Consider the following 19,156-nt stretch of genomic DNA (forward strand, 5'->3'; position numbering starts at 1 on the left):
TAACACTTTGTATAAGGCTTTGACAAGCTTAAACATTATCACAAATTAAAGTTAAAGATAAATTAGTAGAGAAGTGTTTCATAAGTTTCGTAAAGTGCCCCTATCCAAGGGTTTCCCACAGCTACATAACCGGGTGAACACTTGACATTGGTTGTTTTAAACACTATGAAATACTTCCATGAAGTGAGCCCTACCCAAAGTCTTTTTTCTAATTAGACTAAATGAGTACTAACGAATAATAATGGAAGTTAAAGAACTAATGGACACTATCAAACCAAGTGTGTGATAACAATTTCAACTTTTTGAAGAATTATTCGCAGACTTTTTTTGACAATATTAAAGCTCTCGGGGCGGGGCTAACTTCACGAACTCTGAAAATTCATTTAAGTAAGAAAATGTTGTATGCACATAGAATATAAAAGGAAAAATGTATATGTATACCGTCAATGGTGTCTTCAGTTTCAAAATAATTGACCTTGACCTTATATGAACCACCTATCACCGACAGGTGTTTTTATTGGTACAATGTACATTTCGGATTCGAAGAATCCATCTTCAGGTACTTGTAAAGGTTAAAGTAAATAAATAATGTAAATAAATTTTCCAAGCTACATTTCTAACACCTGAGACTTTTTTTGACTCCACATTTCAGACTGTTTTTGTTTGTATTATCAATGTTCCCCCCCCATCATATCATGTGGCATTGGCATTTGTATTCGCACCGCTGTTTGTCATTTTTAACTAGCTTATTGGTTAGCGCAGTTGAGTAAAGTCGGTGTTCAAGTTGAATAGTAATAATAATTGTAGCATTTTTGAAGTGAAGAATACAGCACGGTTATTTTCAGTACTAAATCGCAGTTTGTGTCTGGGCTTAAGAAGTATGGCTGGAGTACCTATTATTACGCTCAACAATGGTTACAAAATTCCTCAATTTGGTCTTGGGACTTGGAAGGTAAAATACATTTTATTTGTATATTGCACATTATACTCTACATCATCAAATGTAATCATTAGCAAGTGTACAAACAGTTCTAAAGTTCTTTCTGAAGGCACCAAAAAAGATTTGTTTATTAGGCAATATGGTATTTATTTACAATACCGTGACCATGAAAAATGGACTTTTTTTCATGGGTTGGGCATTTATAGCCAAGTATTATTATCACAGGTGCATATAAACTGGGGGGAAAGTATATTATTGTATTATATTGATGCCTTTCGGGCATTATTGCGTTAAAAATGGAAAATAACCGACAAAATTTTGTCGAACAACACTTGGAGGGTTAAGGATCAGGGGCATCACGTGATCTGGGATTCGACTTTTGCAAGCTTGAGTTAATTTTTTTTCTAAAAGAGCAAGCAGTGCGCAGCACTGCGCAGCGGGCAGGCATCGTTGACAGAATTAACGTACTTGTCAGCATCATTTCAGTAAAATTGCCAGAGATACTGTCAAAAAGAGTTTTCAAAAAATCGTAACTCCTTTGATTTTCGTTGCCGACGAATTTTTTCTTCACTATTGTTTTCAGGAAAAATTGTAGTTTTCAGGGGAAAAAAATGAACATACCTTTCCATGGTCACGTTATTGTAAATTGATACCGGCAATATTTATGAAGATTTCAACTTTTTCAGTTTCACTGTGGTTTATACTAAGTAAAGTTGATGTCACTTGTGGAGGGGGTGTCTATCCTTAATAATCTAGTTTAGTACTCCTGATGCATGTGTGTCTATGCAGTCTGGCTATGCTTTTGAAATACCTTAGCAATCGAATACAAATCATGTTATCTATTATGCAAATTCTTTCCAGGGTAAATGTTTACTTTAGCCACTTCATAATATTTATTTTTTTTTAGAATAATAAAGCTTAAAAATTAAACTAAAAAAATGTGAAATGTTTGGAAGGCTAAAACTTTATTATCTGATAAAAGCGTAGTAGTTGAATGGGCAAACAGTAATGCCTCTGGCCATCAGAGTAGACAAAGGCAGCTACCCCACTGGCGAAGAACAAAAAAAAAACATCCTTTCTAAATAACACTGATCAGTAAAATGTAAAATTCCAGAAGGCTGATCTTAATGCTTGAGGTCTAAACATATTACAAACTCACCTATCCATATTATTCTACGTAACTGGGCAGTGGCCGCTACTCTGGTAATACACAAACAGGGTAGAGTATGTTAAGCGGACCTGGTTTTTATATCCATTAGTACAATCATTGATACTTAATATTCATTTGTCAAGTACACAATTATAAATCATATCAACATACTATAGTCATAACAATCGGGTAGGGTACGATAAGTGGACCCGGTTTTTATATCAGAAAACTGTAATCATCGATACCAAATATTCACATCTCAAATCCTAGACTATCAATCGATATAACAGTATCTATATTCCTCAAGAACATCATATGTTTTAAATTAAAATATGAATTTAGTATTTACAGTGATCAAACAAATTATTATGCTCATGGTGATAATCTTATAAATAATAAATTAGCTCTAACAATAAAAAAAAAAATTAGAACTGGAAGTAGGAAAAACCCTTAAATAATAATGAAATTATACAACATAACAAATATTTATTACAGGAAATATGAAATATGCGTAATTATTTATTTTTTCATAATTAACTGCTTTTGAGAAGTTGTTGAAGCATCTTCTCTAGAAAACCGTACTTCTCTTCAGTACAATACTCACAGAGATGATCTGCAAGCAGATCGGCTAATATGCCACTTTTTTAACTTTGTTTCACAGTGTTCCACGAGCTTTCGACTGTCTTTATTACCTATAAAAGAAAATATGTTCATAATATGAAAAAGTGTTTATAGTTTATACAAGTTAGTTATTGTTCCAAAATCAGTGTGGGTTCCATATCGAAAGTTATAATTAAGTAATGTTGTTTGCCAATATCTATATAAAAAACCGGGTGCACTTATCGTACCCTACCCCACAAACAAATTAACATTTTTATTATGAAGTAAATTAAAGGTAATTCTAAGCAATATATGGGTCAACCTCGATTTTTCTCATATTACAATATAATGTTCCAATAGTCAATTAGAAAAGGAAATGACTAGAAATTCTTGCCGGAAAGCAGTTATAGGGAGCAGGCAACCGCCAGACGGTCATATATTGCTTAGAGTTACCTATTAGTGATCAGGGGCACTGACGTGATCTGGGCCTCAAATTTGAAACTACTCGAGTTAATTTTTTTTCTAAAAGAGCAAGCAGCGCGAAGCGCTGCGCAGCGGGCAGGCATCGTGCGTGATCCTTTTTTTTTATTAAAAATTTCTGATAAAGTGTTATTACATATTACAATATAATGTAGGTATTGTATGTAAAACAATTTTAAACACATAATTACATGCTGGAAAGCAAAGTAAACCAATATAATCCGCCCAATACAAAATCTCCGTAAAAATCTGGTAAAGGAATCTGTGTCATTCCTTTGGCCTGAATCAATTCAGTATATACGAAGATCACGCACGATGCTTGCCCGCTGCGCAGCGCTTCGCGCTGCTTGCTCTTTTAGAAAAAAAATTAACTCGAGTAGTTCCAAATTTGAAGCCCAGATCACGTCAGTGCCCCTGATCAGTAATAGGTAATTCTCGCGGTTGCCTGCTCCCTATAACTGCTTTCCAGCAAGAAATTCTAGTCATTTCCTTTTCTAATTGACTACTGGAACATTATATTGTAATATGAGTTGCCTGCTCCCTATAACTGCTTTCCGGCAATAAATTCTAGTCATTTCCTTTTCTAATTGACTATTGGAACATTATATTGTAATATGAGAAAAATCGAGGTTGACCCATATATTGCTTAGAATTACCAAATTAAAACAATACATCTTTTCTGTCCATTCTGACACAATATTAACCCATTACGGGCCAGGCGGCAATATATAGTCTCCTTGATATTCGTTGTTTTCTTATATAAATACGACGTCAAATGATTAAAATTTTATGTTTTTTTTTTATTCCCTGGTATATGTTTAGATAATTAATATGAATATCATTTTTATTTTGGAGGTCTATGCATTTTTATTTTGTAATTGTCACGTGACATTATCAGCTGACTTGATCTTTTGTTGTTAATTCTTTATACTTTAGTGTAATCGTACTATTGTATGCTGGATTCTTCTTCATTATTTTATTTAGTAGTGTTAATTGTTACTTGCTTAGTTATTGTGTGTAGTAGTTACAATGACTGACAATTTGCGATCTTACGGGAGTGAAATTGTAAGTAGCACATTTGTAAATAGAAAAAGTGTAAATAAAATTGTGTAAATATTTCTTGGTAAATAGTGTTTTTTAACTGTATTGAAACTGTTTATGGATCCTACAATCATCTGTTTACTGGTACATCCATAATGTGAATATTTATTTTAAGGTTTTTGCAATGTAAGAGTCAGTTGCTTTAACACTTATAAAATGTTGCGAAGTACATTTATGCGTATTTAAACAAAATGTGTCATAAAAAGTTTATTTATGAGAGAAATAACACAACATTTTGTATGGTTGTTCCTTTCTAAATGTACAATATAATAAAATAGCTTCCCACATTAAAATTATTTTTCCTTTTTTAGTTACGGTATTTGCAAAAAAAATTTTTATGTAATCTATTAAAACATTATTTTTTAAATTTTAAATTACTTAATACTACATCTGTTTATTTTTTTGTAGATAGTATATATCTATACGAGTAATTTGGTGCAACTTTTAGGTCATTCTCTAATTTTTATGAAAAATTATGAATTTTAACACTTCCGCTCCCAAGCGGCACAGTGTCTAGTCTTAAACTGAGCAACATAGTCAGCTTGTGTAAGCTCTGGGAGTGAATGTGTTAATCTGAGAGACTGCAAAATCGCCAATTTTAGCCTAGCACTTTGGACTAGTCACAAGGGGATATGAGAGTGAAAAATTTTTGCAACATCTCATATTTGGTCCTGGCCCTAAAAGGGTTAAGTAGGTAGTACACTGTAAATTAGACAATTTATGGCTTTTACATTGAATATGCAGAAAAACGCCACAACTAGCACCACAAAAAAATACACAATGAATATTTCTGTAGATGACCACGCAACTAAATCTAATCAATCAGGAAAAGCAACTGTTGAAATGCTGAAAGAATTTGCATAATAGATAACATGATAAAATAACAAAAGAAAAGTAATGAAAAAGAATAATGGCTATGAATCTTGAAAAAGTATGTTTATTAAATGGTTTTATATTTTAAAATAATATGAGCGACTCAATTCTTGAACACAAAAATGTTTTATATTTTCTATTAACTGTATATACATATTTTTTTAATAATTGTTACATTTAAAATACAGTCCAATCTTGATAATCCAACAGTATCGGACCAGCACACTGTCAGATTACCAAGGATTCCAGATTATCAAGGGTGCCATTTACACAATGCATAAATAACCTATAATCAGTAAGAAACATGAAAATAAGCAAACACTATACTGTAAGAACAAACTTTTTTATTGTACATAGCTAATTATAGTAGAATGAACAAACTGTGCATACATAATACATAAGTAAAAACTCTTAAAATACCATCTTTACACTTAAAAAATCAAAAACCGTTTTTTGCTTCTTCCTACTTAAAGGTTCTGTACACTTTTACAGTACTACAGTAGCCTGAGTGGCCAGTGTCAACTGCTGATAGCCTTTTTTGAGCGTATCGGACTACCGAACGTGTCGGACTGACAAATGTCGGATTATCAAGATTGGACTGTATTACAATGATCACTGACATCTTAATATTAAAATAATAAATATTTCTACATCATCGTTATATTCATTTATATTAGTTTCTACAATTTAGTCAATATCATTTTCACAACATTCTCGTATGATAATTACCGAATTAATTACTTAATTTTCATTGTCATTATAATCTAAAAATGAAATTATTGGTTTGTAATAGGCCTAACTGAAATAAAAAATAAAAATTCTGGAATAAAATCTTGCTAAATATTTTGTAACACAGCATCTATTGTTGTTCAATATCTCATTGTTTTTATTATTTGAAATTGTTTAAATTTAATTTATCTTTAAAAAATTCAATTAATGATTTTGATGTTTATTCAGCAAAATTTGTATTAAAATCTATTTTTATGTAACTTATTGTTTGAGTGAATGTAAGTTAATTGAGTAAAGATTTAAATTATAATCAATAGAAAGACTAATTTTCTTCCAGGATTAAATTGTAACACGTCTATAAAATATCTAATCAATTCATGTTAAATCCTATTTTAAATCTTGTCAGCATGAAACTAGTAGTGAACTGGAATAGGAAATAATATTAACCATGGTGAAATTCAATTTAAAATCTGATGAGCATTAAATACTGCTATTAAATGATGGAGTAAGTTAATCAATTTATTATGTTGGATTCATTACTAAATAAATTAGTAGTTCGTAGATTTATTCAAACCAGTATTTTACCATATAATTTAGTATTTTTACAATGATTGTTTACCGTTGGAAGTTTTTTAGGTTGTTAAAGTCAACATAGCTACTAATAGCAAGAATTGATTTTGTAAATTTTGATAGTTTTTAAATTGGAACTTAAGTAACCTAACCTGAAAATTCCGTAACCAAGGAAAGCCTGAAGAAGTAGGGATAGATCCAGACGATGTGATATTTCGGACATGTACATCAATAATGAGTAAACTGATTGAACAGCTGAAAAAAAATCATTGTAAAGCACTAATAGATTAGGTAAGAGTTGTGTTATGTTCCTTATCATATATAATGTTATATGTTATTGTAGTTTATATTTCTCTTTTAATCTCTCCTAACAGATTTTTCTTTAACATCAACTTTTGTTAGTTCAGATCAAATGTTTATATGACGATTTGTTTATGTTTTGGTAAAGCTGTCATTTTACTTTGAAAGCATGTGGAAAACAAACATGCATGATGTGAAATGAACATTGTGCAAAACAAACATCCATAGACTGCCAAAAGAAGTAGTAACTTAACAAGGAGTGACATTAACCTCTTACTAGCATACCTGGGTAACCACTGAATGGAGAAACGGAGAAATGGAGAGCCCTTACAACGAAATGGCTGCAATAGTCACACTCCTGCAGAGCAAATAAGCTTTATGATACGTTCTGTGACGCGAAATGAAAGGTTTTCTACTGTGCAAAACATAATCCATAGCTCACCAAAAGAAGTAGTTACTCCATTAATCTTCACAATTGAGGTGGAAACTGTGACCAAAACGACAAAAAACAGAAAAAAGTACTTAAAAGCTAATATTTCTGCACAAATTCTGATGTGAATGTTGACAACCCTGTTGTCCCCTCCTCTTATACCTACCTCTCCTTGTTTACTACCCTCCCCTACACAAAAACCCTAATTCCTCCCTGTCCCTAACATTGATGGACTAATTGAGATATACCTAAAACTGAAACACTAGTAATTACTTATTGTGCAATTTATGGTTTAGGACTGCCAAAGTGTTTTTCTAGAAATGAAAGTAAACTATTTTAAGAAATTGTTAAAAGCAGTTTTAGATCATTTTGGCTGATGTTGCTAAAGTAAACAATTATCCAACTCATTAAAATAGTAACCTGTGTACTTTCATTTCCAGAAAGAATTTTTAAGTGTTAACAAACCATATATCTCACAAAATCTATTAACATAACTTATTTAAAGTTTAGTTATATTCCAAAATAGACCATCTACGGGACAAGGGAAATCGTGGTTTCTGGTTGTGGTGGAGGGGGGAGTAACAAACTAGGCGGGCCTAAAACATATAAAGAGAGGATAACAGCATTACACAAAAAAGGGTAGAAACTTTGAGTGGGAGAATGCGTCTACCAATTGTGTGTAGTTCTATAAGTGTAAGATTCTTTAAGAATTTTCTTGTTACTCACCTGATTTTCAATATTTTGGCCACAGTTCCCTACTCTATAGTGATTTTTGTTTATTATTTTTTGCCTTGTTTATCTCTTCTTTTGGTCTTGTTTGCAAATATGTAACTTCTTCGTTTACATAATTGATGTATTTTTAACAAAAATACATCAAACACATCCATGTGTAGTTCTCATTTGGTGGTAGTATATATTTTGGTTAATATTAAATTTTCATTTAAAATGTAATTTGTTATAGTTTTAAGGTCATTAAATGTAAATATGTATACTGTATATATCTGTATATTATGTGAGGTTGAGTGGTAGAGAGGGCTAAATAGCCCTAACTCCGCCTTTTGAATAAAGGCATATTTCATTTTTCATTTTCATTTCATTTCATGTATATTTCAAGTTTCCTTATTGGTTAAATTTTATTGTGTTGTTATTAATTTTAAGAGACAGATGTTTTTCCCTCTATTTCATGGTGAAAATTTTATGGTACTAGTGAGTGTTGTTTTTCTGCAAGTTGTGTGTCGTGAGTATACTTAATAAAACTAATATCATATTATTAGAGTTGGGTAAAAATACCCTTTTTTAATTTGTAATGAGATTGTTTAATTTTGTCTGTACTTGGTTAATTGTGGCAGCCATTTTTCAATAGACAATATCCTTTATTTCCTTTAAGCATTTTACAATACAATTTGACACATCAAAAGTTTACTAAATAAAATAGTTAATGTAAAAGAATAATTTACATCCAACTTTGTTATTATATATTCAAATTTAGATATAATATTACTATGTGTAATAAGCTAAAGTATGAACATTTGTTTTTCAAATACTCAGCTATAGTATAAAATGGTTGATTTTTAATCTACTCTGTTAAAAAAGATTATTTTAAAATGTTAAATGGTTAAATTTCTGATAGCTAGAGGTAGTTTGTCCTCTTGCTGTGTAGGATAACATTTAGTGAGTGGTGGATAATTATTCATAAGCTTCACCCAGGCCAATTCATAACTGCTCTGCTTTAAAGTGATTTTCACCTCGCAGTCAATAAATTAAACAATCAATCAAATCAAATCTTTATTCCTCATTTGGATACAATGCAGTACGTATAAAGAATTTTCATTAGGTTATTTTCATTAGGATTAGTTGTTCGAACTATCTATATATATAAAAATGAATGTTTGTATGTTTGTCCTTTATGGAATCGTGAACTATTGGACCGATCATGATGAAAATTTGTACGTATATGTATTTTTCCACGGAGAAGGTTTATAAGCTATGCCCATCCCTTTCCCGATTCAGGATTCCGCCCCACTGGTTACAGAAATACCCATAAGAAATGCATTGCAGCAAACATATGTTAACGTCTTTTCAAATTTTTAATCAGCTGTTCTTTGTAAACATATATTACACTTATAGTTTTAAAGCATAGAGTAAGCTTAAGAGAAACGACAAATTTTGTTTAAACTGTTTTTGCAATCACTGTTAAACATAGACTTTACTATCCAGATAATACAATTCAAATTTGACGTAAAAATTCACCTTTAACTGCAATATTTATTTAATATAAACCATGCTCATGCTTGATCAGAAGAGTAATGCAGATATCATAATTACTATCTTACGTTGGCTACAAATATAAAGAATGTTATAAAATCAACCTTAGTTGTTTTTTTTGACAGAAGTATGGTTCTCAAAACTCCGTGTGTACATATTCTCTCGATCGAGACAACAAAGCAAGCTCAATCGTGGCATCGGAGATATAACTAATTTAATCTAAAATTTATTATAGTAAAAAAAAAAATTTACTAAGTAATATAAGGACTTCGGTTCTTAAGATTTGCGTGCGAAGCCGTGGGTAACAGCTAGATAGAGGCAGGAATATGGTACATACCTTCATAATACGCCCAAGAGGCTCACGATGGAACGACTATCAATTATCTCAGCAATGTTTAGAATGTGATAGAAAAAGTGAATATAGTGTACTGTTTTCAACGGGAAATTGCGTGCGAAGCCGCGGGCAACTTTTGCAAAAAATTATTGAAATGCGCAGCAAAGCGCGCCGGGCCCGCTAGTTTAAAATAAATCACAAGTTTTAAAAGAATTCCAACTATATGAAGGCAAAACTGAATGATGTCAATTTATGAAAACGTCAGAAAAACTCATTAACAGAGTAATAAGGTTTTGTTTATTAGTATCTGTTTGATGTTCTTTATGCTTTTTATGTGTTCTTAATTACTATACGATCTTATTTAGTTTTAACATTTTAATAATTATTTAGCACTTAAGTCATGAAATAAGCCGATTGTTCAATTTTTGAAGTATTATGTAAGGGAATTATTAAAAAATTTCTTCTTGTGTTATATGAACTAGTTGAATTTCTTAAAAACTTTATTCTTGTTCTTTACAATTTACAAATATCTAGAATATACATATATCTAAAGTTAAAATATTTGCAGATCTAAATAGTGGTTTACAAATTTCATCAAATGGTTTATTATGTAAGATTCTTAATGGTCTCTTCTGTAAAACAAATATTCCTATTAAAACTTCTCAATGTTGAGCAGCAAATTGTGTTTATACGAGACAAAGTTAGGACAAAAAATCCTTTAGATTCCATTCAACCTCATGTAAAGAGCTACTGGTCAAAATTTGATTTTTAGGTTGTTGTACCAGTGATTAGAAATGTTCTAGAAGTGCATTGGAATATTTTAAGAAATAGAAGAATATGCATTGCTGTTATGGTGTATTGTTTTGTTCAGTTTATTGCTATAAAAAACTGGTGATCTTGTCAAACAATCTTTGGAAAGAAATAATTTTGTATGGTAAAATGTGACTTTTTCTACATCCAATATATTAAATAACAGTAATGGTACTGGGTAAGTATTAAATATGTAATACACAAATAATGATACAGAATTATACATTACATCACTTTTACAACTAATTTTCCTTTGTCATACCTACATTAAAAAACTTTATTCTTTAAAGTCATTGTTATTGTTCTGTCCAAAAAGCAAACTTAGTTTTCATTTGAAAATTGAAACAATAGGTATGAGATCTGTGCATATGTATAGCACAGCTCTGTGTGTCATTGATAATTTTGTTCAACTGTTGTAGTTATTAAAATAGTGAATGTTATTAAGATTTTTATCCCACTGATTATGGTTAAAATGTGAATGTGGAGAATAATGTGCAGTAATGACATCATTAGAGACAGTAATGTTAGAAAGAGAAACCTTTAAGAATTTGTTTTTCAAAACACTAAAAAAAAAAAACAGTTTCTCTAATAAATTATTAAATTTGGCTCTATAAATTTTTCTATATCTGCATGTCATAATCAAACAGTACTTTATTAGCGTCAAACAAGGAGTATAGGAGGAATGTCAAACTAATAATAAAAGTAAAAATGTATTGTATACTTTGTAATCAATCAAAATTAATTTTACTAATGTTAACAATAAAACTAACATTCAATATCATTAGTTGATAACTTATAAAATGAACTACCAACTCATAAACATGTAAAAATATATAAATTATATGAAATCCAACATTATAAATATCTAAACAGCTTCTATTTTTGTTGTGATTGGGCAAATTTTAACTTTATCATGTTATTGATTTTGTGTTAATGCAATTAACACGACACACTGTGGTCTGTGTTTAGAATTAAGATTTTCTGTTTATTCTGAGTTTCTTTTTGCAGAGTGCCTTGCTTATTTGCTAAACTTTGAAACTTTGGTTATTTAAAAATGTTCTTTAAAAATGTACTTTATTGGTTATTTAAAAATGTGTATAGAACTTTTGGTACACCCAATGTACTATTTCAGAATATTTGGTTAAACATAAATTATTTTATTGAAAATCAGCTATTAATCATTAAATTATTAATTATTATATTTAAATTATAGCTGATTTTAAACAAAATAATTGACTAGGTAATATTATTAACACGTGAGATGCAACACCTCTTTACTGGATGCAAGAGATTACATGAAAACAATTTGCTCACACTTGCCTTTTAATATTTTTTATTTTCCTTCAATAGAAAATCTTCTAAAAATCATGTAGTTATTTCAAACATGTCTCAGAATACACTATTTGAAATTATCTCAAAATAAAACTATGTCAATAAAAAACAAATTACAAGTACTGTACAAATTTGCTGTAAAATGTCGGCTTTGCAGGAGGTTACATTGGAGCAAATTGTCGTATGTACTTTATTAAGTATTTAAATGAAGTATTTGTTTGTACTTCAACAGTAAAACCTTCATAAATAGAAAGAACATAATAAAAGAACCACATTCAAAATGGAACTTGTATTTATTTTTAGTAGTAAGTAGTTGTATTCATAAGTTAAATGTTTATGTCAGGAAATAGTGCCGGATTGGGTGCAGGTAACATTAAATCTTCAAAGTGAGTATAAGATTAACAGATGTCAGGTTCTTGTAAAAAGAGAAAAGAAAGACAAGTTCTCAAGTTGCTGAAATTGTTAATCATACTACTACAAACTTTAAAAAATTGTGGCAAATTGCCGTTGGTGCGAAATTTTGCATGTTAACTAATATTACTTTTTTATTTGTTTAGTTACAATTTATAAAAAATTTTGTATATATATAATTTTATATTAATTCAGTAAAAAGATTGAATAATTCCAGTCAAAACCAGGAGAGGTGCGAGGAGCTGTGGTAGATGCTATTCGCTGCAATTACCGCCACCTGGATTGTGCGCTTGTTTACCAGAATGAGAAGGAGGTGGGAGAAGGAATCCAGTTGGCAATACAACAAGGGCTGTGCAAGCGGGAAGATTTATTTATCACTACCAAGGTAATTTTGATCCTTGAAAGTGATTAGCATAAGTTTTTTATCATCATTTAAGGTTGTTAGATTTAATTTTATATATTTATGATTAAATTAGACTACCAACTATTAATGCAGTAAAATTAATGTCATTAGAGTGTTCTGTGTATTTTGAAGTAATATTGAAAAGATAACAGTTTGTTAACAACTATACTAAGTACAATGATTTTACATAACATTTTATTACACTTAATCACACTTTTGCGGCTTGTGCCCACCACTCTAAACTAATTCTGTATTGTTTATTATACAATATTTCCCAGCAGTCTGAGCTTTTTGTGGTTCTAGATACCGTCAACCCCAACTAGCCTGCATTATCGAGATTGTACTGTTCATATTACTCTAGTGAGAAAGATATTGTTTTTATAGTTGTGGAATACCTTTCATAAAGAAGAACTGGTTGTCCCTTCGTTGAAGAAATCATTGGAGAATCTAAGTCTGGAATATGTGGATCTCTACCTTATTCATTGGCCTCATGCATTTAAGGTTGGTAATGGTCCAGTAATATTAAAATTGTAAGTACTTATGATTTATTTTATTTACTATTTTAGGGATTAAACATTTACTTTCTTCTACTGACATGTAAAACGTGAAATATTCATTAAGTTTCAGATTATAAACATCTACTATTGTTGTTTTTGTCACTGTTATTTAAGTATTTCAGAACATTTGTGAGACAATTTTATTAAACAAGTTAATGTTAGGTTATCCTAAAACTATACTTTAAATATAATTGTTAAAAAAAATACAGCAATAACATAGAGATTTTATTTTTGGCGTAAGTAAATAATTTGTGTGAAATGTACACCACGCTTGCACTTACAATCTATGAAAACTAGTGAGTCTGTTGATTTTTACCACAGTTTAGAGCTATTGGAGTGTTTTCAAGGATACTAAGTTAGTTAACCAAGAGGTGCATGGAATTATGATATGAGTATGTATATTCATAGCGATATAATTGCACCCTCAGTTGTTACTGTATCAGGTTTTATTAGCATTTGTAAAACATTATTGTCCACCCTCTGAGCTATAGTACTACAGTTACGGACAATATTGTCGTATTATTGTTGTACAGAAAGTAATGTTATTTAAAATTGCGAATAATTTTACTGAATTTGAACTTGAACTGAATTTGAACAATTTTACTGAAATTGAATTTAACTCAAATGTTTTGAAATTGACAATAACTGTCTGACGTAACGCTGTGAGAGAAGAACCACCTTCTACTAATTATTAACCTGTCTCATTACCCGTATTTCCAATTTATTTACTTATCGCATGAATGGTACATGACGGATATATTACCGTATGGATACATTATGTAGTGACTAAAGAGCTAAAGTCGATAGGTGTTAGGGGAACTGGTGCCGACTGGTTCTCCAGCTATCTCAGTGACAGGTCCCAAATGGTAGAAGTCCAACACAAACTAAACACCAAGATCACAACAGTCAGGTCCAAGCCTCTGCCTATAAAGAGTGGAGTACCGCAGGGCTCAGTACTGGGGCCAGTACTCTTTATACTCTTCGTGAACGACATGTCCTCCCAACTTGAAGAGTTCAACAAAGTTCACATGTATGCAGACGATACCATCCTCACTCTTGGGGCGAAGACACCGGACAACCTTGACATACAATCCTTCATAGCATACAATATGGCCGTACAATACTGTCAACAGAACGACTTAGTCGTCAACAAAGGAAAATCTCAACAGATGGTGATTGGCAAGGAAAAAGAGGGTGTTAGTGGAGTGCCAGAGCTTGCAGTATGCTACGAAGTAAAGTACCTTGGTGTCACACTTGATGAAAACCTTAGCTGGGCTAGGCATGTTGACACTGTATGTAGTAAGTTAAGCTCTGGGCTCTATGTCCTTAAAAGAATGAGCCAGATCTCAGATGACAAAACTGTAAGGACAACTTATTTCACCCTTTTTGAGACGCATTTGAGGTATGGCCTTGCAGCCTGGGGCAACTTATCAGGAGGCAAACTACAGAGAGTGCTCATCCATCAGAAGAAAGCAATAAGAGTGATGGCAAGACTGGGCTTTAGAGACTCGTGCAGAAATGCTTTCAAGGAACTACGCATATTGACAGTCGTGGGATTATATATTCTTGAAACCACGATCTATGCAAGAACAAGCGACCTTGAAAGACGAGGCAATATTCACCAATATGGAACCAGGAACGCTGGCACTTATGACCTACCTGCCCACCGCCTTAACATCTTCAAGAAAAAAGCCATCATATATTGGTGCAAAGTTCTGGAATTTGCTGCCAGCACATGTCGCCCAACTAGACATCAAATCCTTCCGAAGAGGACTTATGAACTGGCTGAGGGACTGCCCATTCTATTCGGTACAGGAGTTCCTGAGGTGGAAGGAGGACTACAACCCCTAAACTGGAGGACGAAGATACCAATTGCTCTGAAAATGCTACACACACACGCGCCCGCCCGCATGCACGCACACACGCACCCACGCGCGCGCGCGCGCACACACACACACACAAAAATGACAATTGTACTGATCTTGACGATTATGTTCAAATAAACAATGTCTTATGTCTTACAATTTTAATTCATGATTTTAATATGTCTGTCATATGACTTCTTTGTCTGTCACATGAAAGGGTAATAGTCAATATTAATAATCCATTGGGGTTTCAATTGTGTATAGCTACAGTCAAATTACTTAAATCATCGACCCCTTGCAGGCTTTGAGTCTTTGCTAGGCTATTGAAGAAAATTTGTAAGGAATCAGTGTTGGCATTACTTAATTAATATCATAGGTTGAAACCCGTCATGAAAGCAACCAACAAACTTGATAATTTACCACAACAAATACTACCTTAAACTATTTAACCGCCACATCCGAGATATGCTGTGCAACTGTAGTTTTCTGAACCACCAGACGATCAGAGTATTTTCCTTTTCATATTATCAGCTGTTTTATTTTTTTGTATCAGCTGTTATTTTGTGTTTTATTATGTTAGAAATGCCTAGAAGATAGCTGTCCAGTTGGTGGTGCAATCTTGTGGATATTACTCAAACTACTTGGATGCCCTGTGCTATGTATCAGGAGTTCAGGAATGGTTGCATTGATATTTTACAAGATGTTTTCCGATGTTTATTCGTAGATAGTTGTGTGATAGTGGTAATATGTTGTAATTATTTGACAAATTGACATTTATTTGAGAAGTTTGTAAACATTGTTAATTGATTACTCCATTTATTAAACATTAAATAACATGTTATGTCAAAAACTCCCAAAATCAGGAAAAAATACTTAGTGCTGGGTGGTCTTAGGGCAGTTATTTATACTTTTGTAGTTTGAAAGTCAATATTTAGTTGTTCTGACATAGTTTTAAAATGTGAAACATTCTATTTTTGGAAAATATAAATATATATTATATAAATAATAACAACATAAGTTAATAATATACATATTATTACCTTATCATATGTAATAAATAATACTAACAAAATCATTAAACTTATATGAATGTATAAAATAACCAATCCAACCATATTTACTATATATTTACAATCATATAAAATATGTATATTACATATATATAAAATATGTAATTATCACTAAAAATAAAATAAAACTGTTTGTAATTTACTTCTATGTGTAATTCAAAAGTTTCAATTTTTATATTTTTATGTATCTTTTCTGAACAGTCTTATCAGTATGGTTGGATTGGTTATTATTTTATACATTCATATAAGTTTCATAATTTTGATAATATTATTTATTACTTATGATAAGTTAATGATTTATCTTCTTAGAATAAAGTCTTATCAATTTCTTTTATATAACATGAGGTTGGGTGGTAGAGAGAAAGAGCTAGATGACCCTAACTCTGCCTCTTTAATAAAGTATTTTTCATTAAATTTTATTAATGTGCCAAAAATTAAGAAGTAAAGTCAACTTGCTGTTATCTTTAAGTAGACATAAATCTCTCAAGTATTCTGGTGTGATCCATATTCAAGGTTATATATCTCTATCATCTTAAGATGAAGAGATGGTTATTGGCGACCATCTTGATTTTAACTTCATAAAAACACTGTTAAGTGTCAAACATTTGTATGATCTTACTTTTAGTTTTAGACTTGTGGGAGATACCTCATTTTAAAGATCTAATTCAGATACGTCCAAATGTTTTTTTAGTTTCTTTGATATTTTTATTGGTTATTCAGAAAAAATGTCTAACTTTTTTTATATGTCATTATTTAAATACAAGACGAACACACTTTAGAATAAAAATTAAAAAGCATTTGGATGCGTATTAGTATATCTTTAAAAAAGACATAATTATAGATACACAATATATAATTACTTATGTTAATACATACATAATTACATTCAGAAGGTTCCAAGGTCAAGTCCATATAAAGCTTTATAATACCTGTTGTTCTGTGGTATTAGTTTAAGAAAATCAATGAAGCATAAAGGAATCATGTTTTACTCTTTTGAGTTAAAAAACAGAAAATAAATAACAAGCCATATCTCAAAAGTTAAATACATTTTAAATAGACATCAAGGATTGTTGTGGTCAGAGATATGGAAGAAAAGCTTGTATTTTAAAATACTTCTATATCCACAAAGCCACACATTATGATTTCCTTATTTTCTAAGGCCTTTTCCATAGTTTCACTAAACTATGTAGTTCTATGTTTGCATGTAAGGGCGAGTTTCTGGATATCTCATCCCTTACGTACCTGTTCGGAATTTTCTCCATTGTTGTGACCATAAAGGTGAGACTCATTGGTCTACAGGTTTTTGGTATAGAGTTGTCTCTGTTTCCCTTCTTCCTGATGAACAAAACTAAGCCTCTTCTCCATGACTTTGGGATATACCCTAAATAGAAACTTGCTCTGAAAGTCATTACTAGACGTGTAGTCACATCTTGAATGGTTTAAAGGACTTATTAGTCTATTCCAATCTGTTTATTTATTTATTTTTTATTTACAGCACTTGTCTTCTGGCCCACACTTCTTCCTTGCGTGATCTCCCAATGTGTCGTACACTGATTCTACAAAGGCATGCACCTTTTATACTTTTTAACCTTAATAGGGCGATTTTCCTCAAGCTCCTATGATAGCTTCCTCTAGTTTTCAAATGTACAATTCAAGTTCTTCTTTGTTTCTTGTGGCCATATTTTGCCTTATAATTTATTTGTTAGGGGTGCTAAATACCCATTCCAATCAGTTGATTTGTAGTAACGGTAGTTAGTGACTTTCATTACTTGGGGCCCCAAATCAAAATCTAATGTGTATGTGATCTGACAGGAAGACTTCTCCCTGCACATGCCAATCCGTCACCTCAAAGTTTGCATGAACACTAACTAGTATTAAATATATAGAACCTCTCTACTTGATTTTGTTACAAAGTGAAGTTCTTTTCCCACATATCTTTAGATGCAAACAAAAATTCGAGTAGTTTCTCTCCTCTTACATTAGTGTTGGTACTTCCACAAAGAGTATGCTGTGCATTAGTATTACATTCCAACAGCATTGCTACTAATTTTCTTTTGCAGTAACACCCCTTTAGGGAGGTGACTCATCTCTTTTCTCCTTTCCCAACTCACGCTGTGACTGATATTTACTAACTTTATGCTTTTTTTTACCTTTTCATTGGTTTTCAGTAGTTTAAAAAGTCAAGCAAAAGTTTGTCTTTATTTTCTCTTCCTGGTCCTTAGCATCCTCTTGTGACATTGCCTGAGTGAAGAGAGGTGAGCCTAACAAACTAATCCCCCCTTACCACCATGGAAGCTCTCTCTTTTATTTGGGAACCATTCAATCTTAATTTGGTTCTGTCACACTTGAAATTAGATTCTTTAAGGATAGTATCCTCCACTGAAGTTGATACTCCTGAGGTTTCAGAAACTGAAGGGCTTAACAACCCTTCCCTTTTCTCATCCCCACCTGAGAGCTGTTCACTTTCCACTGTCTCTTACTCCATTGTTTTCACTGCTTTAGTAGTGTCTCTAGCCTATTAAGCGTTAACCTATTAGTATGCCACTTTCAGTGGATATTCATCACCCAGAAGTTTTGTTTTCTCGTTAAGTGGCTATTTGTAGTACTAATTTGCTATAACTTGATTATCAAACAAATATCATTAAGAACCTCAAAATATAAGTAAAAACACTATATTAGTTTATTTATAGGATTATGTGCACTAACGCTATAAATATTGAGTAATTTATTGAAATATGTGCTGAAGTATGCTTTTAAAACATTCACCCAAGTGTAAAATTATTCAGATTTTCATCCTCAGCTTTTGGTTAAAAAAGACTGCTCCTGTTCATTAGGTAATAGCGTACTCCTAAGATCATTATAACGTTCACTGGAATCATTGTTGTTAACAGTAAATAAAAAGCCATATTCGTTTTTAGAACAATATACTTCACAGC

At 31.5% G+C, this 19,156-nt stretch overlaps 1 protein-coding gene across 1 annotated transcript in view; it reads left to right on the top strand.

The window, feature by feature from the left end:
- Positions 1-681: 681 nt before the first annotated feature.
- LOC124375085 (aldo-keto reductase family 1 member A1-like) overlaps positions 682-19,156 on the top strand; it is a 30,748-nt gene continuing 12,273 nt past the window's right edge. Inside the window, exons 1-3 of the mRNA XM_046833208.1 lie at positions 682-952; positions 12,543-12,710; positions 13,113-13,229. Coding sequence (XP_046689164.1) covers positions 881-952; positions 12,543-12,710; positions 13,113-13,229 — 357 coding nt within the window. The 5' untranslated portion in view covers positions 682-880. The remainder of the gene's footprint in view (positions 953-12,542; positions 12,711-13,112; positions 13,230-19,156) is intronic.

This window comes from Homalodisca vitripennis, chromosome 1 (assembly GCF_021130785.1).
Source record: "Homalodisca vitripennis isolate AUS2020 chromosome 1, UT_GWSS_2.1, whole genome shotgun sequence".
NCBI classification, from domain to species: domain Eukaryota; kingdom Metazoa; phylum Arthropoda; class Insecta; order Hemiptera; family Cicadellidae; genus Homalodisca; species Homalodisca vitripennis.